At 35.7% G+C, this 22,235-nt stretch overlaps 1 protein-coding gene across 3 annotated transcripts in view; it reads left to right on the top strand.

Annotated features, from left to right (window-relative positions):
- LOC105247912 (bifunctional heparan sulfate N-deacetylase/N-sulfotransferase) overlaps positions 1-22,235 on the top strand; it is a 209,188-nt gene that overhangs the window by 167,263 nt on the left and 19,690 nt on the right. For all 3 annotated transcript variants that reach the window (XM_025410272.1, XM_011252374.3, XM_011252373.3), the window contains one exon: positions 3,055-3,252. In XM_025410272.1, coding sequence (XP_025266057.1) covers positions 3,055-3,252 — 198 coding nt within the window. The remainder of the gene's footprint in view (positions 1-3,054; positions 3,253-22,235) is intronic.

The following is a 22,235-nucleotide window of genomic DNA, read 5'->3' as shown; positions in this document are numbered from 1 at the left end:
ATGTGTGATAGCACGAGATGCATCATATCTCTTCCGTCCCAGATTACTGACGTACTTGAGCTTCTGTGGCGGACACGCACGTGCGGATCTGCACGTCGTACACGTCGTAAATGTCAGATATACGACGTCGCTGCCTGTCGTTAACGTTGAGACACATTTACGACGCTCGTGATCGCATTGATTGTCAAATGCAAAAATGGTTTTCAAATCTTATTTGAATCGCGAAACTCTACAGAATTTAAGAGCTGTTTTAATCGCATCAATTTCCGCCGCGTTATTAATCATGCAAATATATTTGTTTCGTATAATAATATACACGACCTTTTTTTTTTTTAGAAATGCTATAAAAATTTTAGCAGAAAACGCGATTTATTTATTCCATCATATTTCCAAAATACACGAACATATTATTGAGTTATCCGAAGCGAAATGCTAAGCTAAAACACGATTATTGCAAACGTTTGACTAGAAAGTAAAACGTATAAAATCGCATTTAAATGTCATACCTAATGGAATAGAGAGAAGCTAGTTTCGTGACCTTTTTACTTTTCCAATAGACAGCATCTTTCGCACACTCTTAACTGTGGATAGGATTGCAGATTCTCAATACTCACGAATGGCTTTGTGTGTGCGAATAAACGACTTCAATGCACACGAATATCAAGAATATTGCATCGATAACCCGCGCATGAAATGCAGAGAAACCGGGCAATACACCGTCAAAATATGCATACGCATACGTATGTATATCGCGATCGATATCTCTGTTTTCCGCTACGACTGTTTCCACATTTTTCCGAAAACTATTTCAAAACATTCTGCTTATTCTCTGAGGATGTTAACGAGAAATTTTAATAAGCGAATATCGATTCGCTGATCGAGTTTTGGCGAGTTGTCCGAAACGCGCAAACAGATAACACAACATTACAGAAATATTACGTGCATTTTATACACATTTTTTTTCATTTCTTGCATTTTCCGAACTGCGTTTTATGCCGCGAATTTCGTTATGCATGTCAGAATTTTTTGCAGCGCAGCGCGGTTTACGTCCCGACCTGTGATTACATTACGTAGAAAATATTTGCCCGGAGTTTAGTTACACCAAACACTCTGTAACAACGACTAAAGCAGTACTACGAACGTAAACATTACTGCGACCAAAGCTCCGCTTCGTGCATGCGTCTGGCGACGCGACGCCTAATGTGCATAAATTGTAAACTTGAGAGGATAAGAGCTGCGAAGCGTAAGTGCAACATCGATAATCTGTTTCGCTTCCATCTAAGCCAGAAATTCCCAACCCTTTCAATCTCACTTCTTGCATTACTTAATTAAAAACTTTGCATACATCTGCATTTCTTCTAAACAAGAATTTGACAGAATTAAAATTAAATACGATGTAAAGAATATTCATTTCTCATTTTTAATTACAAAATATCTTCTTAACATTTAAACATTTTAAAAACTTGCGGCGTCCTTAAAATTTCTTGAAATTTGTCAATTTGAAAATTAATGATTTATTCAATACGCAATGTTTATTAGTACGCTCATAATATCTATTGTTCATTTCGAACGTTCGTGTTGACGTTTTCAATGTACTGCACGATAAAGGTTTTTACGTGTTAATGGCGCAAGTGTAGCAATTATGAGAATGATTGATCGTGTTGGCACTGTAATCAATAATTCGGATTCGTATACTATAATAGTTGTTGTTCTATTATGAAAATACCTCCACATATTTGAACGTCAACCGGTTCTGGTTTATCCTGCTTTACCACAAAGGTCCGATTTTCGATGGTTTATGGCGAGAAACCTGGTTACTGGACGCGTATTAATTCGATGCATGCGCCGATAATGCACCGCGGAATCTGCTCGTGACAAATATCAACATAAAGGAGCTTAGCAACTAGGGAAAGTATTTGTAACTATCTACGAAATGAAACAGATTCACTATCCAATTTAATTCGACATTCAAGAAAAAAATCTATAAACAAAATAAAACATTAAATAAGAAAAGAAAATTTTTGAAATTTAATTTTGAAAACTTTTTACAACTCGTAAAATAGTTGCTTATTTTCTCGCGGATGCATTTTTGAAAAAAATTGCTCGAATATACAGGTATATATCACATTTCTTTCAAAAATACCGAATGCCAAAAAATTCCGATCCTCTTCTATTTCTTTGAAACGCGATAGCAGCGACTATGTTAAAATGTAAGAAGAGAAGAAAGATTATCTTTATTCCCACATGAGCGTAGTTTACGCGCGGTAAATGCCACGAAACTCGCAGAATACTCGACGCTAGTGTCCGGAAGGGCTCGTTGCAACAACGCTAAAGGGTCCTTTGTGGAGCTACGCATACGTTCCGAAATTCCTGCGTCGCTGTTGCATCCGCGTTCTCACGGATACACCGAGCGCGCTGTATCTGTCTATATTGAAAGAGGAACTTTGAGGACAGGTTGAAAGAGCTGCCTGCCATGCATTCTTCGAGGGCCGCTCGTTACGAAGAATTCGGCGGAAGAATTTGCTCGTGCACTCAAGCCAATCGAAATGTTCCTTTTGCCTTCTTTGAACATTCGGTATTATCATGAAAACTGTAACGCGGACGCGTAAGAGAGATGAAGCAATGTGATGGGGTTCGCATTATATATGTATATAACAAGAAAATATCTCATAAATATGTAAAGCTTTTGAGATACGAGATAGTTCAAGAAAATACATTACATGTATGATCAATAAAGTAGAAATTCTTTAAACTTTTGAAGGCATGCTATTAATAATTTAACTTCAACGTCATCTTAAAAAGTATTACTTGTGTGTGAGAGAAATCTATACATATTTATCTACTAAAGATTGCCATTTGCAATTTTTAATAAATGAATATTGTATTTGATAGTAGTTAGAAAATCAAGAGTTGAAATATAAATCGCTTAAATTTAAATAAATAGTCATAGTTCACAAAAATATAAAAATTATACAACTGAATTTCAACGAAAATTATATACAATCTTCTCTCTACTTCTACACACGAACTAACAGATGATTTCTATTATTGCAGTTTGATACACCGAGATACAAGGCCGGAGCCAGCGATACGATGTTCAACTCTAAGAGGAGCAACTAGACTGCCGTCAGCACCAGACCATCGTAGTGAAGCTCGATTAAGGATAGATCCGAAGGTGCTGGTCTTTGTAGAAACTCTCTATTCGAGGTTGGGTCGAGAAATAGCTGAACTGCTAGTTTATAATCGAATAAAGTAAGTACAAATTATTTTTCTTTCACATACCAGGCATTAGAAAACCGTATTCTTGAGGCTTTATTCATCGTTGATTCAAATAATGATAAATTCGATGAATAATTACAAACGGACATTACGATAATTATAAAATAATTTATTTACTTTGATGAGTAAAACTCGTTTATGGATGCCTGACCTACTTGCATTTCACAACGTCTTTTACGTGCATCGACCTGATTCTGGAAAAAAGATTTTACCCTAGCACGATCTAAAAGTAGGTTACCAACGTAAGCTTTCTTCGGAGTTCTCAGCCGCAATAGTTCATACTATTAGGCAAAAAGTACACGGCTAATGGCATACAGTTACTGAAGTCGGTCAATATCGCGACACTGTACCGAATCTCACGTAAAAGCTCGCTCTAGTCCACGACCTTTTTTCTCCATAAAATGTGGATTTTTACCTCTTCCGTGAGAAAAGAATGGTAAATGATAATACTCCGGGAATTTAAACGGAATACTTTATTCCCATACTTTTAAATGAAAAATCAATAATAAACATATTTGTTTTAATTATACAAATTCGTGTATCGAATTGCTATATGTCATTGAGGATTTAAGAAAAATTCGTAAATTGTATTTGTAATTTTATACGCGAAACTCTTCTTAGAATTTTTTTCATTTTCATGGCAGTAATTTTTGCCAGTAAATGTTTGCTGGGAAAAAATATTTCGACATTTTTCTGGAAAGGAAAAATTGTGACCTAGATCTTGTTGTAATTCCGTACCGTCGATCCGAATTTTTCAAAAAATTCTCGATATTATAATTCCGCGACAGAGATTCCGGAAATCCCGGTTTCACTGCATCGTTGGACGATGTTATTTCATGAATGTCGGTATGAATGTCGGTATAAAAATTAGAAATGCAAATTCCTCGATCGTCGTGAAGTCCATGTAATTTTTACGCTATTATACGGGTATCGCGAATATTTTAGGATTATTTTTCCTATATATGTATATATGAAAAATTGGCTAAATGTCTCTCAACGTGATCATCGTTAGTTCAATTTCCATATTCGTTTTATAAATTTTTCTTATTCCATTGTGTCCAATATATCGAAAGCTATCTTAATAAAGATCTATGTATCGAATAATTTAAGATTCTATATTAGTTTTAGAATCAAAATCATTAAGAAAACTACGTCAGTTTAAAGATTCAACTTAAAATATTTAATTTAATATGGAATATTCAATTTAAAACAATATGAACCCCACTAAATAAACAGAGAAAAAATAAAATACGATGGAAAATAAGTGATTATCTAAACATCAGCTGTATATTCGCGCATATACGCAATATTGCATGTTAATATATATTAAAATGTAAGCGCGCATATAAACTGAGGATAGTTGTATAATGTATTCTGATATTCAGATAACTTGTTTAAATAAATATTAATAACGTTACTCGTAGAGTACAGTTTAACCGTTCAGTACAGTATAACTTACATATAACGTGATAAAACTATATAACGAATCTATATCAGGCGATGCAATTTTGCGCCCATTAACAGCAAAATCTCCCTTTTCCGTTTCGCGAAAATAATATCGTGATGAGCGTTTCCCTGAAAAGTTTAACAAATCCGCTATCGGAGACACGATGTATCGTGAAATTTACTCTATTCATGATATGCGCATTCGTTAAACGATAATAGCCGGGTCAAGTCTATTATGGGGGTTGAGCGATGCGGACGGTTCGAAACTTTAACGCGCAATGAGAGAGAATTTAAGCCGGATGTGTCTGGAAGGAGGATAAGATGAGAGGTAAGAAAAAGATGAAAGCCGCCCTGTATCCTCTGTGCGCGCGCGTGTACCTCTTGATTCTTCCGCGGCTGATGAAATAATAACAACGCGATAATGCGATCCAATGTCTGCTTCCGTAGACCTCAGTGACTATTGGGAATTATAGTGCAGCGTAACCGCAGTACATGAGCGAAAATACAATATGCAGTTTAGATATAACTCTCGATGATAGAAACTACAACTGACAGGATCGACAATCCTTCTCCGCCGTAAAAGGGAAGAAGGGACGCGTGACACGTACGTCGTGCTATAACACTCGCTCGATACGGGGGTGTGAAGTGGCGAGCGGGGTGAATATCCCTTCTCGCGTGCATATCCAGAGAACTCGGACCGCGGAAAGATAACCGACCAACAACGATACCACCGATATGCGCGCGCGAAAAGCACGAGGGAGACTCCACTGAGCGAGAGCTCATCGTGGCGGCCGCTCGTTTGCTTTATCCGGTGCAATTTCATAATCGATATCGGTACCCGAGGGTAGAGAGAGAGTACGGCGGGTTACCCGCACTCTGGCCGCACATCGTCCACCTGTGCGCGCGACAGGCAAATTTTGTTGTCGGAGATTGCGAGACGCAGATATGGAAAGCGTCGCACCCCGAATCGTGTTCGCCGCAAGCTTGCGTATGTATACATTTTATAATACATACACACAACCGCGTATATACAAGTATACGTTGCATATCGACGCGCAACATATATATCTAATGAAATATTTATTCGTGTTGGTGTGTGCACTCGTTCCTTTGCGAGCGTAGAAGAGCGCATCGGCATGTCTACTTTACGCCGCGGTATATACATGTAATGCGATATGGAAAGTTTTGAATCTGTGAGATCCAGCTGTGCTAGATAAAACGTGATATCTTGCCCTAGGATATTCCCTCAAACCGGGGACGTAAGAAAAATAAAGGTGGAGGAAGAAGTTTCTATAAGCGAGTTGAGCTTTCAACCCATTTTACCTTACATACGAGAGAGCATCGTCTGTTTTATCCTTTCCGCGGCTTTTATTGCTTATTAACTGCTTTTGCGCGCACTCGTATCGTTTTATCGATTATGTTCATGTTGTGAATGATGAATAATGTAGGATATAAAACACACAAAATGTTTCGAATTATTGAGAGACTTCTATCGGAAATATTTACATGAATGAGAGGAACTTCTTTTCCCTCTCTCTCTTTCTTCCTCTCTTTCCTTTGATATGGACAATTAATTTTCAATTTTCAGAATAAGCTTCAATGAGCTGTGTAAAATAAGCGAACGAAACCTTTATATAGAAATTCCGAATTAAGAAGAACTTCCGAGATATCCGAAAATCGATTAAAATATCAAATGTCAATTGCGTTCAATCGCCAATATTCTATTCGACACGTGTCAATCAAACAAAATTTCCTCATCTTTTTCGCGATATTTTTTAATTCATTCTCGATCGATGGGCTTTTCGATGCATCGTATCTGTCTGTCTAGAAACCTTCAATAAACGTTCGCATGTTATCAGCCTGGAGAAAGAAATCTTCTATTTCTCAATCGAGAGCGGCAATATCGATCACGCTTCTCTCCAGCACCACCCTCACACTCTCTTTCTCTCTCTCTCTCTCTCTCTGTTACACCTCGATAGTAACGCAGTCTGCGCAACATAGTCTTCGTTACTCGCGACAGCATCGATAAGAGAAAAGGGTGGCGACCGAGCGAAAGGGTAAATGTTCCATGGCGCGCGTTGTCGGAGCGGAAGCGGCGATCAACCCCTCGCGTATTTTTTCGTCGCACGCACCAACGACTCTCATTTCAAATTTCTTTCATTTCGCGTCTTTTCATCTCGTCTTTTCAATCCCTCTCGTCCCCATTGTTCCGACTCTCTTTCGACATGCGTCTCGCATTGTCGCAGTTTTTCTCGCTCCTTTGCCATGTCGTCATAATCTCGCGCCTCCGTTGACACGTGGGAAAAATAGATGAACGACGTCGTTGTGAATCCAAGGATGATGTGTCGCGCGTGTATCCGGGATGTCTTATGCACGAATTACGGCATATTTTTAGCTTCTTCAGTATTTACGAAGAACGGGACGCCATTTCGCGCACATGCTCGTCGCGTATATACGCACGGGGCTGAATTTTTAATAGCGGCTGCGCCCTTCTTCATGATTTCTGGCGTACGCTGTAATATATGAGATGTTATAACGGTCGTTTGCGCGGAAGTAACATCTCGCATGCACGGAGAGGTATTTCGGAATTACGATGAAAAATATGCGGCGTTTATTCAGCCTCTCGCAAGGGGGCCGTCCGTAATGTTTCGAGGGAATCGTGTTAGTTTATTTTCACGCCCTAGAAGAAAATCAACGCGTCTGTCACGTAAACTCCGCTATTTATCCCAAGTCAGACTGCATACGACGTGTACAAGTGTGTTGCGTAATTACTTGAAATATTACTACCTTGAATAGGATAAAGAGGTATGTTCTCGCGGTAACTATACAGCTGTTGGCTCGTACTAAGATTTGGTTTCATTTTTTAGTCGGTTCAAATTGTAATAGCTTCTACTCTCTCTCTCTCTCTAGTACTAATGCAAATGTTGTGGAGTCGGAAACTCTTAATATATTACCGGCGTAAATTTTTGCAACTCTGAAAAATATGTAAAATGTAATTATACGATAAGTTACACGTTAATTAGGAAATAGAGCTGCCTTGCATTTTATGTAGGACGTACAAGAAAATTTGATAACAATTGGATTTTTTAAATTCATTTTTCCGAACGTCATAATATTCGCAAATATATATATTATATATCTAATATAAAATATAAAATAATATATATTATTAATATATAATTATATTATTAATGGTTATTATTAATTATTATATTGATTATTATGATGATTATTATTAATTATTATATTATAAATATATAATTATATTATTATATTATTAATATATAATTATATATCTAATATAAAACAATACAGCTATAATCTACTCTTCTGCTTCTATAATAAATAATAAATGTTCTATTTTTATATTAAATGAACAATATATCTAATAATAACACAAAGAATAGACACTTATCGAGCGTACGACATAAGTAATTCAAATCCGATGATATACGAGAAACTTTCCGTGTAAGGGAAATAGACAAATATTGATTTAGTTATAATGTGAGGTATTTTAAAACTATTGTATATATACAACGGTGAAGTTGTCTATTTTTACCGTTTCATTCACGATATACGATATAAGGATATAAGCACAGCTCTAGTTTTTAAATTATCTACATAATATCAGATATATTCTCATTTTTTCAAATATTTGTATATATCGATTAGAGATTCATTAATAAAAGAGAAACTAAAAATTATATATGCATAATTTAAAATCATCTTTAAAAATAAATGTCTAAAGTTTTTAACAAAAAACTTTAAGTTTTAAATACTGATTCGTATATTTTTTAAAAGTTGAAATGGTATAATTGATAACCATGATATCTGTTGGAAGGATTCTCTCTACAAGTAGAATACTCAAGACTTTCAGATACATAGAGTGATGTTACTGTTTATGCGATATACACTTGCCTTTTTATATAGATTTCGCTTTTACGTATACAATTTCCGCTCATTTTTATTCGGATCTTACAGCTATTAGGGTTTTCTGTCTGTTGTCTCAGAGATCCCGTTTTCTTCTCAAAGAATTACTTGCTGAATGTGTATCGAGGCGTTTTTAACGACATATATATATATATATATATATATATATATATATATACACTCATACATATATATATATACACTCGTGCCACAACATGACATACGACCAACAACAGCCGGACTTTGCGGATTTCCGTTCGAAATAAATATGTATCTGTCCGACACCGTCGTGACGTACAACATGATGAAGGTCTTGTGCTAGAAATATATTTTCTTCTTCAGCACACTCATGTAAGAGGAGAATAGACAGATGGAAAAAATATTGCAATGATCTTGCACTGACCTGCCATCATGCAAACCGCAGTAATAATTTTTTCAAATATGCATGTCATAACATTGTGGTTTATTTATTTATATATACATATTATATAATACATATTATATAATACATATTATATATTATACAATATAATATATAATACATATTATATATTATATTAATACATATATATATATATATATATATATATATATTATATAATATTTTAAATATTTTAACAATTAATAAAAGTGGTATTTTTATATTGCTGACAAAAAAAGATATTTTGTTAAAAAAGAGACTTTTTAATATGTATAAATATTAATTTCTCTCGATAATATGTATCTCTAAATATAAATTTGAAATTTTCCTAAATTATGGGCTTTAATTATACGTGTCTGTCTTGACATAACAAATGTCAAACTAAATATTGAAAATATATCGAAGATAGAACGTTTTTTAAAGGGTTAAATAATTTACGTTAAAATGCCCAGCGATATTTCAGCGTTTTTTCTCGTTGCTCGTTGTAATCGTACAGATCTGTTACCTCTAGAGGTTACCTCTAGTACTTTATGTTGAATAATTTTTTATTCCGAATAACTGAATAACGGACGGGCAGAAATGTTGCAGGAAAAAGAACTTCATTTTCTCGTTGGATTCGCGCCAATGAACGAATAATTTATCCGCATCCCCTTGCCATTAGCGAATCGCATTAGGTGAAATTTATAATTTTTGTCAAAATAACGCACATATGGCAAAATAATTCATAAGCTTTAGCTTGGCACACACACAATCTTGAATCTGTATAAATACAGATCTTTTTCTTTCTTTCTCTTTATAATATTTTCCGGAATAATATATTAAACATATGATTATTGTAGGAAGAAGTAATACATTAATTAATATATGTAGAGTACATTCATCATGATTACTTCCATATCAGTAGTAAATATTGGAAATGCGCAAAATAATATACATGCGGAGTTTAAATGACACGGATCAAATGTTTGCAAATCAACCACTGTGTATCAATGCGTCTTTTAATTAGCAATGACCAATCGAACCAAAATGATCAATCACATAGCACTACCATGTTTATATGTTCACAAGGATAAGAATTAAATCGCATTTATTCTGCTTTCATTTTTAATAGCTATATTGAATCTTTCGCCAGGCATGATGAAAATTCTCATTCGAGGATTAAATCGGCCGGCAAACAGAATGAGCATCGCTGGAAGAGTAGCGGATGTAAAACAAGCTACCTGAGTACTCAAGCAGCGTGAGGAACAGGAACGTGCGCGAGGGGTCGGTAAATTAAAACCCTCATCAAGGATTCAAACAAATTCCAGCGCTGTGTCGAACAGATTAGGGCCCCGGTCGTGCCAATTCGGGACTGTCGTTTTAAGCTGGCGGAAATCAAGCGGCTGAATTACCGGCTTGATTAATACCCTCGGTGGTTTTCGCCTAATTATCTTGGGAGCCCCGTAATTAATAGTGGTCGGGCGAAGCGCTAGCCGAGAGCTAATCGTATTTTTATCTCCACATATGGAAAACCCGAATTGATAAATTTTCATGGGACAAGGGAGATTCAGAGAACACTATGGTAGAAATAAGACAAGCAATTAATACAACGCAAGGAAGCAATGAAAGTCGAATGCCGGCCGATTGGAAAACAATTACGGCGGTGATCGATACAAAAGTGTCGCGAGAAAAAGCGGAAAATTCATCTACTCTCAGTACAAGATTGATCGAGGCCCACTTGCTCGGTTCAAGAACTGTAATAATTATCGCCACGCTCTAGGATACTCTATGTAGTTGCGAACTTGTCCGCCCGTAAAATCCTTCATTTGTTCGGCCTCGCAATTAATGTTACTGCTGTTGATCGGTTCTCGAGCCTTCCTGTATCATTGCAATAATTTTTCTCCCCTTGACTTACGTATTGTTGAACGTGATAAAAGATTCGATCTTCTCATTGTCAGTGCTAAACTGTTGACTTAAATTTAATTAATGTATAAAAAGTAAAAAATGTTTTAAAAATATTTTAAATGCTAATTTATTTTGCTATATTTATTCTTATTATTATAATAATATAATATTATTATTACTGTGATTCTTATTATCTTTAATGTGGAATTACATCTCTCCAAATATATATTAAGACAAAGGTAAATATACTATAAGCTTCATTAATATTTTAAACACTATTTACAGCGGAATATTCAGCAATATTTGAATAATATATTGCAAAGATGCAGATATATATGTTATTGCGAGAAATGAACAAAAGACTACTGCGATGCATCATAGCAAAAGTTCTATAACGAATAATTAAAAGTTCAGCAAAACGTCGTAATCATTACCGCAATGGTCAATTATGCCTTTGGCACGCTATTCTGCAGCTGCGAACTGTTCGTGAAATTCCGGAATTCAATTTTCCCCAATATTGGCTCCATTGTAGAGCCGAATACAGTACGACCTAGTATTTCTTTTTTCGCTTATAAAACGTAGCGCGATTTCGCGGTTTTCGTGCACGGAGAATTTCGCATTTTCGGTTTAGTGTAATAGAGAAGCTCTCTTCGTGGCTGACCCGCTTAATTGTCTTGACAGGTCTCACAGAATCTGCTTGCGGTTGCATGTTCCTCCCGTCCCCGTCCTTTCTCCCCTTTGCAACCACCACCGCTATAGAATGTCGGTAATAAATACGTCTCTGAAATGCCATACTGTCTTCGGGTGTCACTTCCGACTGCGAAGACGCAGAAATTTAGCCGAGGGAGTGTGAAACGCAGAGTATTTTCGAAACGCGCGACGCGTTTCCATATGTGCCAAACTGTGAACGTTTCTCGGTCGAATCGTTTTATGTGTTTACCTCGCGTTCGCGATATCCACCGATAACTTTCCGTACGAATAATTTTCGACGGATTTATTAATTACACGTTTCAATCATTTTGTATATTTTCCGCGCGTTTCGTGGTTCAGCGAGCGATTGGCATCGCGAATTTATTACTTTTGTGCGACGACGATGAGAGAGAAACAGAGAATGGAACGAATGATTTATTTGGCGAATTAATGAAAAGGCAACAAAAACGATAACGGTCTCTGAAAAGATACACAATTTCGATGTCGCGTGTCGCCGTAACATATTTGTCGAACTTGTAATAAACAGTTTGCGAAAAATAGCCTTCTATTTTGAAAGAGACAGAAGAGAAATCGATTCATTATTATCATTCTCGTCTAAATACACAATAACGAAAATATGAAAATATACTAATGATAAACAGGCGAAAATAAGGTGGTGTGTGTAAACTGCTGGTTGCGAAAACAGAGAGCATTATTACTCTTTGATCTTCACTTTTCCCTGGAAAATGGACCTCCATAGGGGTACAATGTATGGATGGCGAAGTCGTACTTCTTTGTGAATCCTTCGCTTTGCTCCTTCGATCAAGTCTCAAAACACGTTTGCCGCGGCGTCGAGGGATCGAAGGCACCTCGTGCGAAAAGCGAACCTGTAAAAGAGATCAAGGTGCAGGGAAGCCCGAGAAATTCATAAAGCGCTTCTTAAGCCGGCATAGAAGAACATCAGTCAGTGACCTTCTCGCGCCGGCGAGCGATCCGGCTTGCCCTCAAGAGGATTCGCCGGGAGTTCGTTTGGCCGAAGGCAGTCGATGGCTCTGTACCACGGAGTTCAAAGCTCCCTCGGAACGCCGACGTCGGATATCACCCTCTTTTTGCTAGATATCCCTCGGAACTTCCAAGCCCGTCGCTTCCGAGTGCCCCACTTATCGACCTCCATTCAATCGACGGATGGAACCCACCCACGCCTTCCTTCTCGCGAATTCCTTTCTCACTCTTTGTCTTTAGCTAAGAACTAAAAGGGATTGAGAGATAATACGACTTGTTCGTAAGCGCGGTCAAAGCCGATAGAAATCTGAGAAGCTGAAAAATATGGCTAAATGGCGCATTTACACTATATATAAAAAAGAGAAACAAGTTTCTCGAAATAAACTCTGATCTTGGTTAATAATTAAATACATATTATTAAATACATATTATAATACATATTAACAGTATCAATAGATATAAGAGTTTCAAAGTTTTAACATATTTCAACATTTTAACATAATTGTTTAAACATATCTCTTGTAAAACTTTCTATATAATATCTGTGATTATAAGTTATATAAATCATGACTCGTTTTTATAGGTTCAAATATATTATAAATACTCATAGTTAATAATCAAATGATTAATTGATATTAAACAGATAATATTAAAATTATATTAAAATATGTATATATCAAATATTAATATAATAATATCTTCTTAATCGACAATGATATTTGATCATTTATACCTTATTAATGTTTTGAAGAGAAAGAGAGATGGATTTAGCGTTATAATTTAATAATATACGATTTCAACGAATTGGCAATTGAAAAATAAATGCAGCTGTCACTCCGTTAATTTTCTCATATTAATATCTCTTTTAGTGAAATAATATTATATTTTCATCATTTATATATATTTTAACATTTTTATCATAATTAGACAGTAATAGCATTTATCGGATAAACTGCATACCATTAATTGCAATATTCTATATAATACGAAAAATTCACACACTTAATAAATATACTATATAATTATCTCATACATTTTTATCTGCGGATTCTCTCGCAGATTCGGATAAATATTAAAAAAAAATATTAACAGTCAAATAATTGTGGAGTTATTAACAATAAAAGATTTTCTGCACGTTTTTCATAGAATTTTTTCAGCAGAGATTCAATTTAAAATGCATTACATGCTGGATATAAAAAAATTTGGAGCAATTAAATATACTTTTAAATTTAATTTACAATATACTTTTTAAATACTAAATTGAAGCGGTTAAATTTTGATGTAAATCAGAAAAAGTTATTAAAGATATCCGGTTTTTTATTGTTAGAAGAGAATCGGACGTATCGCAGGACGCGAGCAAGTGGCGCGGTAAAGAATGAGAGAAGCCGTCATTACTTGGATGAGGTGAGAGGTTTACGACTGTCGATCAAGATCTGAAATTGCTTGCAGAGTGCGCGCGAGCATTTTCTTCAACTTTCCATGGGAACCAACTTTTGTAGGAATACGTAATTTCGTCCTCCGGGAGCGTAGAGACGATTGTTGGCGAACGACTCCCGGCAAGCTGTCAGGGGACTTTTTGCCTCTCTCCTACATTATACATGTACGTATACATCATACTCGATGAAACGAATAGCGCTAAGTCAGCAACAATATTGCTGTCTTCTCTCGAAAGTTATAGTTGTGAAGGCACAAGTTATGAAATTAACTTCTGCCACTCTTTCACGTCACGCGGATAAATCGCGCGAGATTGAACTTTGCGAGGATGGAAAAACGTACTGACGCAACGATAAGAAAATCGCTGATTGATTCGGCGATTCTCTCTCTTCGCTTTTCTCTTTGGTGAGCTACATTCGGTTCAAAATCGAATCTCGACTACGCATGAGAACAAATCAAATATCGCTCGCCGGTATATAAATGTCTTTAGAATAGATTTGAATTATACATGAAAAGAGATGAAATATCGGTTACTTATTTCCGATGTAATCTGAAATGTATTATCTTTTCCCATGATGTATCGCGTCTCTCGCTTTTTAATCATTGCAATAAAATCAATGGAAATTATCTTTTCGTCGCGAGACTGATGCACAATTATTAGATAATGTTAAAACGTTATATAAACAGTATCGTGAAACATTTTAACTTGATGTCTCCTTTTTCTTAGATACAATCGACAAAAGTTAGGTACGAGCTGTTTACTTGGCTTGCAGCTGCTTCGAAAATCTCATAAGGCACGACCGAGTTAAGGGATTAAATTGCGCGACTGGCGAATTGTCGCCTAGAAAGAACTTTTCGAAATCCAATAAGTGGAATGCGCACAAAAGATTGAAACATTTTGAACGCCGTAAATAAAACGAGAAAAAGCTATCACACAATTGTACAAATTCATTCTACAATACATCTGAGACTCACAATGATAATTGCAATCAAAATTGCAATTTATTTTTCTCGCTTATATGATACAAATTAAATATATGTATTTAGTGATTTATTCGCATCTAATTTTAAGATGAAAAATTTATATAGAAAACGAGCAATATTCGAATTGCTTTCCCCGCGAAATCGGACAATTTATCGTTCCCACAGTTTCATCTATTATTTAGAGAAGTTCGCATCCTATCGTGGATCGAGAAGGATCTTTCTCTCGGTTAAATCTTCCTGGAGATCCCTCTTGAACCTCCGAGCACCCTTCTTTCTATCGTGGGCTTCTATTCAATTCCGAATGAATTCTGGCCCTCTCACACACCGCCTTCTATTTAGCGCTCTTCTATTTAGCCTCTCCCCACAGAAGGGTCGAACACAGACAAAACGGTATAATAAGGTCTACATACGATCGCATTCCACGAAGGGGGCAATTTCTATTCTACTCGTTTCGCGGTACAAAGCCATCTACGTAATTATCCATATACGCACACACAAATATGCATATATAATATCGCTATTCATACATGCCTTTCTCTCCCTTGGAGCATAAGCGGCTAAAGTACTACGAAGAAAGTATATAAAATGTTTTAGAAAACTGTTCAATCAGTCAATATATGCTGTATGTATTTTCCATGATAACAACGTGTGGTTTAAATTTTTTTAGCGCAGATCGATAAGAGTTCGATAAAAAGTTGTTCATTTCGATAATAAAGTACTGTGTACGGAAAATTTCAATTTACAATTATATGCTAATTCTATTCTCATAGCATAGAATTATCAAAAGGATTTAAACGACTAACTAGAAAGAAGTCTAACGACCTAACATTAAAGTTAAAATAGTTACTGAATAATATATATTATTTGCATAATAAAATATCTAGATATAAATATATTTTACATAACAATATTTTATATGAAAAAATTTATACATGAGAATTTTTTAATTAAATTGTGGAAAAATTTAGATGCTCATAATAAATATAATTAAAATATAATTAAAATACTGGAAAAATGGATCAAGTCACACAATACAAATTTTAAGGAAAACAAAAAATTATTATATTATGCGACATGAAACAGTACACATAATAAAACTGACTAACCAATTTATTTATTATTTTCATAAAATTTATGTGAGCAACGACATCGAAGTCAAAAGTAACATTCTCTTCTGCGCAATTGCCACGCCCCAATGATTTTCCAGAAAAGGATAATTACCTCCGGGATGAACCCTGAAAAGACACGAATCTTTCGCTAACCAATACACGTAGCGGGTAGGAGACCTTCTTTGGCCCTTTTCGAAGCAAGAGGGAATTATTTTGGCAAGAGAAATCATCGGAGCTTTGATACCCTTGAAAAATATTCCTTCTCGAGGGAGCTTCCTACTTGAACCTGTTCGATCTTACTGATCCGTTACATCCCCGGCTTACTTAGTATTTTTTGTCACAATTGACATTCTTGTCCGTAACTTTGTTTCCCAATTTCGTTGCCACGTCGTCGACCAATTGCGTAAACTTACTAAACCGTGGACAAATTTCATGAAACTTGCCCCAACAAGGGCAACCAGGTCTTTCGAACCTGAACCCGAATACAAACAAGCGAGGAAGAAGCGTACATCGACACGATCGATGGTAGCGCTTTTCTCTCGCAACGGTATGATTTATTCAGAAGGCAAGGACTAACATACACTTGGTAGCTCTCGAAGTGCAAATTGCAACCAAGTAGAAGTACATAGATGCTCGCCGGCCATCGCTCTATTACCATCGACACATCCTAATCAAAGACGTATTCTAGCATGCTTAAATTTAATCTAATCGCAACCTAGACTGGGACGGAGGAGAACGATAAATCTTTCTTGTCGGAACTCGGCGCGACTCATGAATTCATGAGTAAGCGATGTCTCGGACTAAATGGCCATTCTCTCTCTCGTTGCACCGTAATTGAGTCGATCTATTCAGAGAAGCGCATTATTCAGTATAAATTTTGTTGTTGTAAATTTAAGTTGTAATGCTACCAGAATTAATGTCGCGAAAAACGAATATCGAAATTTTCTATTTTAACTTTACTATTACTTGCTTCAATACATATGAAAGATCACACGTGACATTTATACAGGATATACTTACGTGCATCATTTCTAAATTATTCTGGGTATTTTCGAAAAACAGACGACCCTTTAACCGTACGGTAAATATCTACACAGCTGTCGAAAAGACATAGCTAAGACATCGCATACGAAATAGCGATGGCAGACGAGGTGAGCATCCCGCGGGGCCCGAAATTTTCCTTCATGAATAATTCTCGATGTTCCCCCGTGCATTCCTTTTCTCGAGCGAACTGAATGCGCTTCAGAAATCTAGAAACGGTGGTCAAATCATGGCCACAGGTATGTTTAAAATCGAGTCGTGTCGCTCACGTGTTTCAACTTTTTTTGTTGCTTTATTTTTTTCTCCTCTTTCTTATAAAAGTTCGTTGTACGTATGCATGTCCCTTGAAGAGCACGGGCGAGAGTATAAGCAGTCTTTAAGAAAATCTATACACGTTGATATTTGCAGGCATTGTCCAAACAAGAAATGATATCTGTATTATAATTCTAAAAGGGAAAAGAGTAAAGATCTCTCGAGGCAAGGATCCCCTTTGGTTAATTTTGCTTTTAAAATATCTAATAAGCCGTATACAAATTATCGGGGAACACATACGTAATATAACAAGAATTTTTTTGCTACGCATATAATAGAACTTAATTATATATATTTCTGCATTTATTTGATGGTACATAATCTTCAACTACTGAAGAGATTCCCTATTATATTCCTCATTCTACTAGTTATTAAAAATAAATATCGTATATTCTGCTTGCGTAAAAAAATCTCTGTAATAATAAGTCGGATAAAATATAAAACATGGAATTGTAATTCTTTCATTACGATATCTCTTCCGTTCGTAGTTTTTTCCTGCAGTTTACAAAGTACTTTACAATATCGATGTTTTGCTAATGATACTTACACAATCATCGAATCTTCGGAAATGATTCTTTCAACAATGAAGAAACTACTTTGTCATTAATTTCAAAAGCATTCTCGATCGATATCGTCTTATTTCTCGATATTTACTCGGGAAAGTTTTCAAGCACAATCGAACTGTCTATCTTTATCTGCTCTCATGGGAATAAAATTGTGAGCACGAAATAGAGATGTCCGTCTACGATCCTCCTCGATTGAACGAGCGTAACCTTTTTAACGGAAGGGGCTTTTAAAATCTCGTACCCATGGCAGAAACGAAAATTAAATATTCGCTAAAAAGCGGATAGGGTTTCACAGGAGTGTGGTAGCGATCAATTTGTTAGGACGAAACACGGGGAGGTGGGTAGAAGGTGAAGAAGCGGCGGAGAGGAAGATAAAGAGAGAGATATGTCACACAGGGACGGTACTCGCATTCAGCCATTCGCCGGAGTCCACTTTTTTTCCACGCGTTCGCAACAGAATGCAAATCGAATAGGAGAGGGAATTTAAAATCCGCACGGTCCTGTTGACGAACCTGCAAATTAGTGCGCGAGCGTCGCCGACATCGACGCCAGCGACAGCAGCGCTAATGAGATTCTACGTAGATGAAAGGGCTCTGGACGAACGTGGAATTAATGGAATAGTCGAGTCTACAGTACGAGGCTTCATCGATCCCTTTCCCGCGATGCCGGAAACGACCAGCCAACTGATGTCCTATCGGATACGTATCGGGAGACAACTATAGCATCGGCATCGCTTTCCTTCATTATATTCTGCTGGACAATTCATCGATTAACGACCATCGCTTGCAGTGTGCGCGATCGTTTCCCGAAACGAGCGGCCGCGAACGTGATTTGCATAGTCGACGATAAGAGAGCTGATATCTCCGCGCGACGATAATACAGCCCGAGCCAGAAAGTTTGAGTACCTTGACCGATTAATATCAGCGGTTTGATTAATAGATCGATTAATAGCATTCCGATAGGCAAATAAAAGTTGAATGGTTTTATGATCTCATCATGATGAATCATGATGAGAAAAAGAGTCCATAAATTCTCAGAATTCTCGCTTTTGTAAAGGATTAATTTGATTTTCCAGGAATATTCTGAAATGCACATTTTCATCTTTAAAATCCTTACTAATTTAAAAAGAGATATATATATATATATATATATATATATATATATATTTACAGTCTGGATTAATATCATTTATAATTAAAAATATATATCTACATATAATATAATGATATAAATGAAAATTATATTTAAATTTATATTAAAAGAGATCTTGTGGTATTAAATCTCAAGAGCTTCAACAAACATGATTATATTTAATAATTTTAAATATTACTGAATGTGTTATCTGCATTAATTATTCTAAAACACATCGCCCACATCTAATCAGCGTATGCATATTCAACAGAAAGAGAACGCATAAAATGAATTTTGTCTTGAGGGAATTGGTCTTTTATCACGTACTAAATACATCAGTGGGAGCGCAACATCTCAGCATCTTCAGTCGCTATTACTCAAGATAGAGTATCGAGGCGCTTCTGGGGAACAACTGCGTCATTTGCATCGTCGATAAACGCGTGCCGTCGACGGAGCCGTGCGACGATAACGCTTCGTCGTTTCGACGAAGTCTCGAGGACCTTGGTAGATTTAATGTCTCCGACCAACCCGATCGTAAACCCGCAAATTCCGTTGCCGCTTTGCGGGAATCCTCCGCGCGGATAATTCGAGGTGCGCGATAACCGCTCTCTGGCGAAAATATTTGCGCTGCATTATGCTGCCCGTATGTCCCGCGCGATAAAACCGACAATCTCCTATACCGTGCAGTCGCATCATCGTAATTAAGCAAATGAAGCTACCACGAAGTAGATCTAACGCGAGCTTGTTTTTGCACGCCCGAAAATGCAACTGACTCTATCGATTAGCCTATCATCGTTCTATCGCACGAAAAAGCTAGAACCGAATATACAATATTGCATCTTTGGCCATTTAACTCTCAACCGCGATCGTACATCATAATTAATTAATGTGAAGATTATTATAGAGATTTATTATGATTCCCTCCTACTATTACATATCACGTAAATGAGAAATTAATAATTTTTTTTAACAATTTATTTATGATTTAATTTAAAACTAGTGCATGAGCAATTTTAATTATAAATGTTTCACAAATTATGAATGTGGTTATTTTAATTAGAAATTAAAATATATTTTCAGTATACATTATGTTTTAATCACAGTCATGTTTTAAAATGATTTAAATATCCATTAATCCAGATAGAAAACACGATAATGAAACGTCAAAACAAAAATAATGTATAAAACACATTTTTGGTTCTCTGATAGAAATCTAAAAATATTTAAAATGTAACGCATATATTACTGCTTCCGTCACGTTCTAATTATAGCGCATGATGTATATTTTACTTTCAAATTCCCAGCCGTTCCCTAGATTAGCGATTTTGCTCACTGTGTGCAGCAGCGAAACCGTTAGTACCGAAACGACGTGATTTGCATCGCACCCGATAAACGCGCGTGCCGATAGCACCGTAGGTACAGTGCCGATAACGTTGATCGGCAGGTAACTTCGAGGACGCGAACCGCGTAATCGAATCGACAAATTCGAACGAGCGACTTGGCTGATCTGCCAACTTCTCGACGCGATGTTGAATCCCTGCCTGAATTCTCGTTACCTGGGAAACTCGTTACCTGTTTAGCAGGACAAAAAAAAAAGGTGTGTGCAACTAACTTTGAATGGAAATATGTAATTGTTTTAGGATGTATCGAATTTTCATCAAATTCTAAGATATTTTACGTATGTAAGATGTATGAAGAATTTTCATTTTTTAATTCCCATCAATCTTTAATCGTAACTCTGAAAACTAATATTCTTATCAAAAATGTAATATAATAATCTATTTAGAAAAGATTTTGTTTTTAATATTTTTGATGTTAATGAGCGTGAAAATTTAAATCGGAAAATTTATTAATTAATATAAATACATTAATTTACTTTTTATATTTGTAATTATTTTTCCTTGAAAGTAATGCAATAATTATTTACATATATTATATGCTTACGGCAATATTAAATAGATTTCAAAATGTAATGTAATATATATTTATATATAGATTCTTATTATTGCAAAAGTAGCTTTGTATTTTAGAAATTGAATTATAAATTGCCTTTGATCTGAAGAGATTAAGAGAGTTTTGTAATTATAATTCCAATGTAATGCACGAGTGGAAACGGACGAAATACAATTATTTGTTTAACGATCATGTTACGAGGTGCTTTGTAACCCAGTTAACCATTTTGTGCCCAATAACTATTTGATTTCATTAGAAATCCTGGGAATCTCGAGGACCGCGACCGATTTAACGTCCAATTGTAGGAAGAATAATATGCTGTTGTATCCTATCTAAATATTCGTAGATTAAGGATAGTATGTGTAATCGAACGCAGAGATTTGTTACGATCCTAAGCCGATTATTGGATTCAACGAAGTCGATAGAATTGTATGAAGCCGATTAATGGTATCAGAAAACACGACGTTCTGTATCGCTGAATTTCGACGCACGTTTGTACAATCGAGAAAGATGAATCTGACACACACAATTACATATCCATACGACTGAACTTGAAACTTCATGTAAATGGTCACTTCTCGTTATTTATTAACTTGAATATCATTTAAATGACTACTTCATTGTTATATTTAACTTTATTAATGGGCAATTTAACTTTATTAATGAGTTAATCTATCACAAAAGCCGATTGCACTGTTTTGTCTCTCTTGATTATATATATTATATACAATATACATGTATATAAATGACATGATATTTTACATCATGCGTATTTTATTTAAGCAAGTTGCTTATACAATATTTTACCTGATATTTAACTAATTATAAAATGTAATTACAGATTAATTTTAAGATTAATTAGTTTCGATTAATACTAGTTTACCTCATTATTGAAGAACAGAAACATTTAGTTTATCTCATTATCTTGTCAATATGTAATGAAAAATAAATGACAAATTAATTGACAAAATTCGTAACATCGTCAAGATTTTACTCTTTTTACACGAAGAGTTTGCGTCTGATTCGTGCAAGGTACAATACTTCACTTGAATC

Source organism: Camponotus floridanus, unplaced genomic scaffold (genome assembly GCF_003227725.1).
Source record: "Camponotus floridanus strain SB8 unplaced genomic scaffold, Cflo_v7.5 scaffold30, whole genome shotgun sequence".
In the NCBI taxonomy this organism is placed as follows: domain Eukaryota; kingdom Metazoa; phylum Arthropoda; class Insecta; order Hymenoptera; family Formicidae; genus Camponotus; species Camponotus floridanus.
Note: the sequence above shows the minus strand (reverse complement) of the source record. Positions and strands in the feature narration are given on the sequence as shown.